The 12157-nt window shown below is 45.8% G+C and overlaps 1 protein-coding gene across 1 annotated transcript in view; it reads right to left on the bottom strand.

Annotated features, from left to right (window-relative positions):
• LOC103634383 (nucleobase-ascorbate transporter 11) overlaps positions 1–12157 on the bottom strand; it is an 84329-nt gene that overhangs the window by 48520 nt on the left and 23652 nt on the right. Inside the window, 1 exon segment of the mRNA XM_020541750.1 lies at positions 3275–3279. Coding sequence (XP_020397339.1) covers positions 3275–3279 — 5 coding nt within the window.

Genomic DNA, 12157 nt, shown 5'->3' with positions numbered 1-12157 from the left:
CCCTTACTCCGTGCTTCTTTGTGAAACATCTTTGTAAGGGCGAGAGACTCCAAGTTGTGGAGATTCCTCGCAAGCGGGATAAAGTAAAGCAAAGCAAAACACCGTGGTATTCAAGTAGGTCTTTGGACCGCTTGAGAGGGGTTGATTGCAACCCTCGTCCGTTGGGACGCCACAACGTGGAGTAGGCAAGCGTTGGACTTGGCCGAACCACGGGATAAACCACTGTGTCTATCTGTGTTGATCTTCTTGTGGTTATTGTGTTTTGCTAAGACTCCTCTCTAGCCACTTGGCTATAAGTTTGTAAGTTTTACAGGATCACCTATTCACCCTCCTCTAGGTGCTCTCAATTGGTATCAGAGCCGTTCTCTTCACAAAGGGACTAATCGCCCGAAGAGATGGATCCTAAGGGCAAGGGGATTGTGATCAATGATAAGGAGAAGGAGTCCTTCGTCAACGAGTCGAAGGATGACAAGCCTACCGACTCGGGTTCGGGCCACAAACGAAAATACGGGAAGAAGAAGAAGACAAGACGCATCAAGGAGATCGTCTACTACGATGACAGCGACGAGTCCACTTCTTCCCAAAAGGACAACGACGACAACGATTACGACAAAAGAAAGACGGTTAACTCAAACTTCTCTTTCGATTATTCGCGTACTCCGCATAGCTCAAATACACATTTGCTTTCCATTCCTCTTGGCAAACCTCCACACTTTGATGGGGAGGACTACGGATTTTGGAGTCACAAAATGCGTAGTCACTTGTTCTCTCTCCATCCAAGCATATGGGAGATTATAGAGAGTGGAATGAAATTTGATAGCTCGGATAGTCCCATGTTTATAAATGAACAAATTCATAAAAATGCACAAGCTACTACTGTCCTTTTAGCATCTTTGTGCAGGGAAGAGTACAATAAGGTGAGCGGCTTGGACAATGCCAAGCAGATCTGGGACACCCTCATGATCTCACATGAGGGGAACGACGTCACCATGCTCACCAAAATGGAGTTGGTGGAAGGCGAACTCGGGAGATTCGCGATGATAAGGGGCGAGGAGCCAACCCAAACGTACAACCGGCTCAAGACCCTTGTCAACAAAATAAGGAGCTACGGAAGCACGCGATGGACGGACCACGACGTCGTTCGCCTAATGCTAAGGTCCTTTACTGTACTTGATCCACATCTGGTGAACAATATTCGTGAAAATCCTAGGTACACCAAGATGTCGCCCGAAGAAGTTCTTGGGAAGTTCGTAAGCGGGCGAATGATGATCAAGGAGGCGAGATACGTGGACGACGCGTTGAATGGTCCAATCAATGAGCCTCAACCCGTTGCTCTCAAGGCAACGAGGAGCAAGGAGGCGCTACCTAGCAAGGTGGCGCAAGTTGAGGCGGCAGGGCTCAATGATAAAGAGATGGCCCTCATCATCAAGCGCTTCAAGACGGCGCTAAAGGGTCGCAAGGGGCAGCCAAGCAAGACCAAGACAAAGGGGAAGCGCTCATGCTTCAAATGTGGTAAGATTGGTCATTTTATCGCTAACTGTCCCGATAATGATAGTGACCAGGAGCAAGGGAACAAGAGGGAGAAGAAGAAGGCATACAAGAAGGCTAAGGGCGAGGCACACCTTGGCAAGGAGTGGGACTCGGATTGTTCGTCATCCGACTCCGACAATGAAGGACTCGCCGCCACCGCCTTCAACAAGTCATCCCTCTTCCCCAACGAGCATCACACATGCCTCATGGCGAAGGAGAAGAAGGTATGTACTCGAGACAATACTACTTATGCTTCTTCAAGTGAGGATGAGTCTAGTGATGATGATGAAATAGATTATTCTTGTTTATTCAAGGGTCTAGATAGAACCAAGGTTAATAAGATTAACGAATTAATTGATGCCTTGAATGATAAGAATAGATTATTAGAGAAGCAAGAGGATCTTTTATATGAAGAACATGATAAGTTTGTAGAGGCTCAAAAATCCCTTGCTTTAGAAATCAAGAGGAATGAAATGCTTTCTTGTGAACTATCTACTTGATGAGACAATTTCTAGTTTAAAAGATGTTAACAATGATTTAAATGCTAAACTAGAAGTAGCAAATAGATCTAACTCTTGTGTAGAACATGTTGTGATTTGCACTAGTGAAAGGGAATTAGGCTTACACCTAGTTCCTATATAATTTTGGTGGTTGAATTGCCCAACACAAATCTTTGGACTAACTTGTTTGCCCAAGTGTATAGATGATACAGGTGTAAAAGGTTCACACTCAGCCAATAAAAAGACCAAGCTTTGGATTCAACAAAGGAGCAAAGGGGCAACCGAAGGCACCCCTGGTGTGGCACACCGGACTGTCCGGTGTGCCACCGGACATGTCCGGTGCACCAGGGGGACTCAGACTCGAACTCGCCACCTTCGGGAACTTCCGGAGGCGACTCGGCTATAATTCACCGGACTGTCCGGTGTACACCGGACAGTGTCCGGTGCGCCAAGGGAGGTCGGCCTCAGGAACTCGCCAGCTTCGGGAAAAGCCAACGGCTCGTCCACTATAATTCACCGGACTGTCCGGTGTGCACCGGACTGTCCGGTGCAACTCCAGAGCAACGGCTACCTTCGCGCCAACGGCTCTCTGCCACGCATTTAATGCGGGCTCTGCGTGCGCAGATGGCAGGCACGCCCATGCTGGCACACCGGACAGCAAACAGTACCTGTCCGGTGTGCACCGGACACCCAGGCGGGCCCACAAGTCAGAAGCTCCAACGGTCAGAATCCAACGGCAGTGATGACGTGGCAGGGGGCACCGGACTGTCCGGTGTGCACCGGACTGTCCGGTGCGCCATCGAACAGACAACCCAGCCAACGGTCAAGTTTGGTGGTTGGGGCTATAAATACCCCAACCACCCCACCATTCATTGCATCCAAGTTTTCCACTTCCCAACTACTACAAGAGCTCTAGCATTCAATTCTAGACACACCAAAAGAAATCAAATCCTCTCCAACTCCACACAAGCCTCTAGTGATTAGCGAGAGAGATTTGTCGTGTTCTTTTGAGCTCTTGCGCTTGGATTGCCTCTTTTCTTTCTCACTTGTTCTTGAGATCATAACTCCATTGTAATCAAGGCAAGAGGCACCAATTGTGTGGTGGCCCTTGCGGGGAAGTTTTGGTTCCCGACTTTGATTTGAGAAGAGAAGCTCACTCGATCCGTGGATCGTTTGAGAGAGGGAAGGGTTGAAAGAGACCCGGCCTTTGTGGCCTCCTCAACGGGGAATAGGTTTGCAAGAACCGAACCTCGGTAAAACAAATCTCCGTGTCTCACTTGCTTATTCGCTTGGGATTTGTTTTCTGCCCTCTCTCGCGGACTCGTTTCTTTATTACTAACGCTAACCCCGGCTTGTAGTTGTGTTTATATTTGTAAATTTCAGTTTCGCCCTATTCACCCCCCCTCTAGGCGACTCTCAACTAGGTGTAAAGATTTTAATGTTGATGCTTGTAGTGAACACCTAGTGTCTATTGCAAAGTTAAATGATGAACTAGCTAGTCTTAATGCCCAACTTAAGACTAGCAAGAGTGAATTTGATAAGTTAAAATTTGCAAGGGATGCCTACACGATTGGTAGACACCCCTCAATTAAGGATGGACTTGGCTTCAAGAGGGAAGCCAAGAACTTAACAAGCCATAAGGCTCCCATCTCCGCCAAGGAGAAAGGGAAGGCCCCTATGGCTAGTAGTGCTAAAAAGAACCATGCTTTCATGTATCATGATAGGAGACATTATAGGAATGCCTATAGAAGTTATGATGCTTTTGATTCTCATGCCATGTTTGCTTCTAGTTCTTCCTATATGCATGGTAGAGATATGTCTAGGAGAAATGTTGTTCATCATATGCCTAGGAGAAATGTTGTTAATGTTCCAAGGAAAATTAATGAACCTTCAACAATATATCATGCTTGCAATGCTTCATTTGCCATTTGTAGAAAGGATAAGAAGGTAATTGCTAGGAAATTAGGGGCAAGATACAAGGGAGATAAAACTTGCATTTGGGTCCCTAAGACTATTGTAACTAACCTTGTAGGACCCAACATGAGTTGGGTACCTAAGACCCAAGCCTAAATTTGCCTTGCAGGTTTATGCATCCGGGGGTTCAAGCTGGATTATCGACAGCGGATGCACAAACCACATGACGGGGGAAAGAGGATGTTCTCTTCCTACGTCAAGAACAAGGATCCTCAAGATTCAATAATTTTCGATGATGGGAACCAAGGCAAGGTGAAAGGGTTAGGAAAAATTGCTATTTCATCCGAGCACTCTATTTCTAATGTGTTTTTAGTTGAGTCTCTTGGATATAATTTGTTATCTGTAAGTCAACTTTGTAATATGGGATATAATTGTCTATTCACAAATGTAGATGTGTCTGTCTTTAGAAGGTGTGATGGCTCACTAGCTTTTAAGGTTGTACTAGACGGCAAACTTTACTTAGTTGATTTTGCAAAAGAAGAGGCCGGTCTAGATGCATGCGTAATTGCTAAGACTTGCATGGGCTGGCTGTGGCATCGCCGTTTAGCACATGTGGGGATGAAGAACCTTCACAAACTTCTAAAGGGAGAACACGTGATAGGTCTAACTAACGTGCATTTCGAAAAAGATAGACCTTGTGCAGCTTGTCAAGCAGGAAAACAGGTGGGAAGCTCTCATCATACCAAAAATGTGATGACCACATCAAGACCTTTGGAGATGCTTCATATGGACCTCTTCGGACCCGTCGCCTATCTAAGCATAGGAGGAAGTAAGTATGGTCTTGTTATTGTTGATGATTTTTCCCGCTTCACTTGGGTATTCTTTTTGCAGGATAAATCTGAAACCCAAGGGACCCTCAAGCGCTTCCTCAGGAGAGCTCAAAATGAGTTTGAGCTCAAGGTGAAGAAGATAAGGAGTGACAACGGGTCCGAGTTCAAGAACCTTCAAGTGGAGGAGTATCTTGAGGAGGAAGGGATCAAGCACGAGTTCTCCGCTCCCTACACACCACAACAAAATGGTGTGGTAGAGAGGAAGAACAGGACGCTCATTGATATGGCGAGGACGATGCTTGGAGAGTTCAAGACCCCCGAGCACTTTTGGTCGGAAGCCGTGAACACGGCTTGCCACGCCATCAACCGGGTCTACCTTCACCGCCTCCTCAAGAAGACTTCATATGAGCTTCTAACTGGTAACAAACCCAATGTGTCTTACTTTCGTGTATTTGGGAGCAAATGTTACATTCTAGTGAAGAAAGGTAGAAATTCTAAGTTTGCTCCCAAAGTTGTAGAAGGGTTTTTGTTAGGTTATGACTCAAATACAAAGGCGTATAGAGTCTTCAACAAATCATCGGGTTTGGTTGAAGTCTCTAGCGACGTTGTATTTGATGAGACTAATGGCTCTCCAAGAGAGCAAGTTGTTGATCTTGATGATATAGATGAAGAAGACATTCCAACGGCCGCGATACGCACCATGGCGATTGGAGATGTGCGGCCTCAGGAACAAAAAGAGCAAGATCAACCTTCTTCCTCAACGATGGTGAATCCCCCAACCCAAGATGACGAACAGGTACCTCAAGTGGAGGCGCGTGATCAAGGGGGAGCATAGGATGTCCAAGTTGAAGAGGAAGAAGCACCTCAGGCACCTCCAACCCAAGTTCGAGCGACGATTCAAAGGAATCATCCCGTCGACCAAATTTTGGGTGATATTAGCAAGGGAGTAACTACTCGCTCTAGATTGGTGAATTTTTGTGAGCATTACTCTTTTGTCTCCTCTATTGAGCCTTTCAGGGTAGAAGAGGCCTTGCTAGATCCGGACTGGGTGTTGGCCATGCAGGAAGAGCTCAATAATTTCAAGAGGAATGAAGTTTGGACACTAGTGCCTCGTCTCAAGCAAAACGTTGTGGGAACCAAGTGGGTGTTTGTAACACCCGAGCTTTAAGGAACAAAGCCGGGTGCATCTCATACATGCGCCAAGAAGACAACATATATAATAACAGAGTGTATAGAAATAAATGTCATAAAACATCAGAGTAATTATTACATAGCGGAAGACTTATTACAAAGTAAAGGAATAAATGTAAAACGAACTAAGGATCGTCGGCGCCAATGTCGACTGAGAAACGCCACCTAGATTAAGTCGAATGTCTCAGTGTTAGGCGGCTCCTCTTCGACCACCTGTTCTTCTCCTGTGGGGGGTGTGAGACAGCAAGAGTGAGCTCACATACGTTCATAGCTCAACAAGTCGTGGGGAATAATGTGGCATGAACTCACCAAAGGTGGGAGTTCATGAAGTGTAAGGCTGATCAAGGAAATAAAGGCTGAAGCTGAGCATTGCTTTTATAAGTTGGTCAAAATTTTATTAACAATTACTAAGTGTAAGTAAATACCAAACCTTAATAATAATAAAGAAAAGTAATAGTAAAATAATCCCAAATGCGATGCAAATGTCAAATTGAATTTAAGTTCCATAATTAATCATGTGAGGGTCCGAGCCGCTCTTGACCGTGAGCACGGCTAGTATACTAGTTTTACACTCTGCAGAGGTTGCGCATCTTTACCCACAAGTCATGTTACCCATCTGCCAAGAGACGGCCAATCCCATACACCTCTACCGAGGAGGCGAGGCAGGGTAACACTACGAGGCCTTTACAAAGTTCCACTAGCTTCAGAAATCCCGCTACAGTTTATAGGAAGCTCCAGTGCAGGGTTCTTGCCTGACCGCCATCACAGCAAAATCAACCAAGGACCTCCCTACACTGACCACTCCCCTACTGCCCTTGCCCCTTTCGGGTAAGGAAGACCTCCACTAGCTTTTCTAGTTAATCAGCCAAAGGCGTCCCATTAAACCCTTGTGGTAGCACTGTTTTCCCGGGTGGTCGCTCCATGTTCCCATTAACATAATGATCTTAACATGAACATTAAAGAATAAAACAGATAATAATAAATAGTATAACAATGAGTGATGAATATCTCTATACCCAATCCACATAAAGCAATAGCATGAACTACCCAAAACTTTAGTAGTAAAACCAGGGGTGGAACAAGGTATAAAGATAGTCAAAATCTAGGGTATCCTATTGGGTCCCATCAAAATTAACCTATGCAGATCATTATGAATAATAAGAACATGAATGGGTAAAAAGAAGTGATCAAGGGCACAACTTGCCTTCAACGAGCTCCTGCTCAGCTACTTCTACTTGTTGAACCTCAGATTCCACAGTGGCTTGCTCGTCTACTCGTATCAACACAATACATACATAGCATAGCATAAATTAACATCACATCAAACATGCAAATAGAATATACAGTAATAAACTAGACATTAAAATGAGATCATAGGAACTGGAATTATTAATTTTGGAGTTACAGATTTTAAGATATGAATTTCTGAAGCTTTTATGTACTTAATACAAGATTAAGAATTAGATAAATTTAAATGAGTCTTTCATGCCAAAACAGAGGCACCAATGGATAGACAATAATACTACAAAAATTTAGGAACCGGAATGGACCAATTTGGAGTTCATATGCATTTTCTATGAATTAAACAAGTTTCTAGATTTATTTTTGTATTAAAAATCAATTTCTAATATTAATTTCCTATTTTCAGCTCTCACTGGATTGGGCGCCATTTTCTGGAAAGTGCAGGGGCCCTGGCGCAAAACTTCCTAAGACACAGAAACCCGAGGAGAGGACCGCGGGTTGTTTTCCCTAAAGAATAAGGACTTTTCTCAAAAGCGCGCGCAGCGAAGGGGTATCCGACGATCTAGGCCGTTGGATTATAAGCCGAGCGCCCAGATTAAACCACAACCCCCGTGAACCGGTATGACATCGAGACCACATGATCAAGGATCAACGGCCCTAGTTTTATGAACCTAGATCGAAGCGTGCGCGTTTGATTCAAAACGAACGTTCCAGATCATCCTATTGACTCGGTATCCTGCGATCAGATCACATCCGTTCATCTCGTATCGACGGTCAGAGAGCCTTCGCCTTCCTCCGGCGCTGGCTCATGGGGCGCAAGACACCGCACGGCGGCGCGCGCGCCGGAGATCACAAACCCGGCCCATACGAATGCCATAACCCGATTCACTCGTCCCACGCGCAATTGACGACTCTCCGAACTCAATACTGCAAATAATTTCGGCCGATGTCAAGTGTAGAGCCCTGCCTACGGCGCAGCCCAAATCCACGGTGGAGCGTCGACGACGCATGCCACACATCGCTCATTGAGGTTTGATTACTAAAATTGACAGCCACAACTTGAAGTGTATAGCATTGCGAGTGTTGAGGAGGTATTATTACCGGCAATGAAGTCACGTAGCCCCCTGATGACGGTAGAGCGGCGGAGCGGCAAGAGACACGGAGAGAGTACAGAGAGGGCGAGGCCCAGGAGGACGTCAGTGCATCATCGGCCAAGTCGACAGAGGGAAAGGGGTGGGTACGTGGCCGGATCCTTGAGTATGTCCTCACCGGAGAACACCAGAACAAATGGACGCACTATGGCGGCTGGGCGAAGGGGAGAAGTGGCCACGACAAGGTAACTACGGTGACGAGGTCACCCCCGGTATTTATCCCCTAATTGCCCGAGCCTAACAAACCGTGAGCCAAGGATCCCCAGCCCGCCTGGATTTTGCCGGTTAGCTACAACGGACTCCGTGATTCGAGCGGAGGATTTTTAGCTGCGCGCGATTCCAGCGGGGTGATCGCGAGGAGGGAGAAGACCCGACACACGGGCCCGCTTGTCATTGGTACTACCCGAGTGCCCGCATGCGTCGCGAGAACCAACTGGTTGTCTCCGCTTCGTGGTACGCCGACCACATGGGCCCGCAGGCCAGTCTCACCAGGCGCGCTTCGCCCGTGAACAGGGCCACGGGTGAGGAAGTGGCATGCGGCTTGGAGGGGCAAATGGGCTGAGATAAGGAACTGGGCCTAGAGATGTCCAAACGGGCCGCCCGGCCCAGTCCGGCCCGGGCCCGGTGAAGCCCGGCCCGTTTTGGGCCCGGCCCGCCAGGCACGATTAGAAAACCGGGCCGGGCCGAGTAAGCACGCGGGCTCAATTTCTTGTCCGAGCCCGGCCCGCAATGGGCCTAAACGGGCCGGGCCGGCCCGTTTAGCACGAAAAAAGCGGGCCGAAAAGCGAGCTATGCGGGCCGAAAAACACATTTTAGTGTAAAAAAAGCGGGCTTAACGAGCTTAGAGCTAAACGGGTCGTGCCGGGCTAGACCACCGTGCCTAATTTCCTGTCCGAGCCCGGCCCGCTTATTCGTGCCGGGCCGGCCCGGGCCCGCATATAACCGGGTCGTGCCGGGCTCGGACCGGGCCCAAACAGCGGGCTTCGTGCCGGGTTCGCGGGCCTCGTGCTTATTGGACATCTATAACTGGGCCCAGCGCAGATTTTTGCCATTTTCTTTCTTTTGTTTTCTTTTTATTTTTCTGCTCCTCTTTTCTTCAAGTTTATTTCCAATTCAAATTTCAATTCCAATTCAAAATGTGTAGAGCTTGAACATGGTATGCTGATTATTTATTTATAACTAAATTTTATTTGGTTTTGTATAGTATTTCTCTTTTTGTTTTATTTCCAATTCTCCCAATTTGCACTTTTGGGTTAAATCCCAATTCTCAACCTATTATTATATTTTTATCAATTTTACTATGTTATTAAATGCACAAACAAAGATCCAATATGATGCAATGGTTTTATTTCCAGGTTACAATGAGTATGGGGCAAAAACACATAGTGAGATCTACTCCCTTCAGATTGTTTACAAATTGGGTATTACAAATCCTACCCCCTTAGAAAGAATCTCGTCCTCGAGATTTAGGAAGGACTAGGGAAAAGATGGGGGAAATCTATGCAAAGCTCTTCTTCTCTCTCCCAAGTAGCTTCATCTTCTCCATGGTGACTCCATTGTACCTTGCACATCTTTATCACCTTATTCCTTGTAACTCGAGTCAAAGTGTCTAGAATCTTGATAGGATACTCTGCGTAAGTTAGTTCATCTTGAACATTAAGGTCCTCCAGTGGTAGCTGCTCCTCAGGTACCCTGAGGCACTTCTTTAGCTGGGACACATGGAATACATGATGTACATCTGCCAGGTGATCGGGTAGCTTCAGTTGATATGCAACTTCTCCCACTCGCTTTAAGATCAAGAAAGGTCCAATGAAGCGAGGGACAACTTTCCTTTAACTTTAAATCTCCTCATACCCCGGAGTGGTGACACCTTCAAATAGACATGATCACCCTCCTTGAACTCCAGTAGTCTCCTTCTATTATCAGCATAGCTCTTTTGCCTGGATTGTGCAATTCTCAAATTTTCTCTTATCATTCGAACTTGTTCTTCTGCCTCTTGTATAAGTGCAGGCCCAAAGAACTGTCTTTCACCAGTTTGATCCCAATACAGTGGTGTCCTGCACTTTCTGCCATACAGAGCCTCAAATGGTGACATCTTCAAACTGGCCTGATAGCTATTATTATAAGAAAACTCTGCATACGGTAGACTCTTATCCCAACTTCCTCCATGTTTAAGAGCACAAGCTCTTAACATATCCTCCAGCACTTGGTTAGTCCTCTCTGTCTGTCCATCCGTCTGAGGATGGTAGGCTGAACTAAAATTCAACTTTGTATCCAAGCTCTCATGCAACTTCTTCCAAAATCGAGAAGTAAACTGTGATCCTCGATCAGACACGATCTTCTTAGGTACTCCATGTAAACAAACTATCCGAGTCATATACAATTCTGGTAGCTTGGCTCCCGTATAATTAGTCCTCACAGGTATGAAATGAGCCACTTTTGTCAATCTGTCCACAATTACCCAAATAGAGTCATATCCTGCTGGAGTGCGGGGTAGTCCAACAATGAAATCCATACCAATTTCTTCCCATTTCCACTCAGGTATCTTCAATGGGTGCAATAGTCTAGCTGGTCTCTGATGTTCGGCCTTGACTCTTTGACATACATCACACTTAGCCACATGGGCAGCAACATCTCTTTTCAGTCCATACCACCAATACTTCTGCTTCAAATCCTGATACATCTTAGTGCTACCAGGGTGGATTGAGTAATCAGAATCATGAGCTTCTTTCAATATAGTCTCACGAAGGCTATCAATCTCCGGAACACACATCCGATCTTTGAACCATATAGTGCCTTGCTCATCCTCCGTGAATTCTGGAACTCGACCTTCAGTAATAAGATCCTTAATCTCTTGAATTTTAGCATCACCCACTTGGCCTTTATGAATTTCTTGCTCCAAGGTAGGTTCCAATTCAATGGTGACTCCTTCAGTGTGAGTAACTATACCCAGGTTGAGTCTCTCAAAATCCTTTGCTAATTCATTGGGTAGCTGGACAACAATAGCGGAATGAACATGCTCTTTCCGACTCAAGGCATCTGCAACCAAATTTGCCTTGCCCGGGTGGTAATGAATCTCCAAGTCATAATCTTTAATAAGTTCCAACCAACGGCGTTGCCTAAGGTTGAGATCCTTCTGAGTGAATATGTACTTCAAGCTCTTATGATCCATGTATACTTGGCACTTAGTTCCCATAATGTAGTGTCTCCAAATCTTAAGTGCATGCACAACTGCTGCCAGCTCTAAATCATGAGTGGGGTAGTTCAATTCATGTTTCCACAACTGACGAGATGCATAGGCGATCACATGTCCTTCTTGCATGAGCACACATCCCAATCCTTGGCCGCAGGCATCACAATAGATATCAAATCCTTTCTGTAAGTCTGGTATTACCAACACTGGTGGAGACATCAATCTCTCCTTCAATTGATCAAAGCTTTCTTGGCATTTCTCATCCCACTTGAATTCTCTTCCTTTCTCCAGAAGTGAGGTCATAGGCTTAGCAATCTTAGAGAATCCTTCAATAAATCCCCGATAATATCCTGCGAGTCCCAAGAAACTCCGAATCTCAGTAACTGTAGTGGGCACTCTCCACTCCATAATCTCCTTCACTTTAGCAGGATCCACTGCTATTCCTCCATTAGAAATAATATGACCAAGGAATGGCACCTTGTCAATCCAAAACTCACACTTACTGAACTTAGCGTAGAGTTGATTATCTCGCAGCTGTTGTAGCACCAACCTTAGATGTTGTTCGTGATCACTTTCATTACTAGAATAGATCAGAATATCGTCGAT

This window comes from Zea mays, chromosome 7 (genome assembly GCF_902167145.1).
Source record: "Zea mays cultivar B73 chromosome 7, Zm-B73-REFERENCE-NAM-5.0, whole genome shotgun sequence".
Taxonomy (NCBI): Eukaryota; Viridiplantae; Streptophyta; class Magnoliopsida; order Poales; family Poaceae; genus Zea; species Zea mays.
The sequence above is the reverse complement of the archived record's forward strand: the minus strand, read 5'-3'. Positions and strand labels throughout refer to the sequence as shown.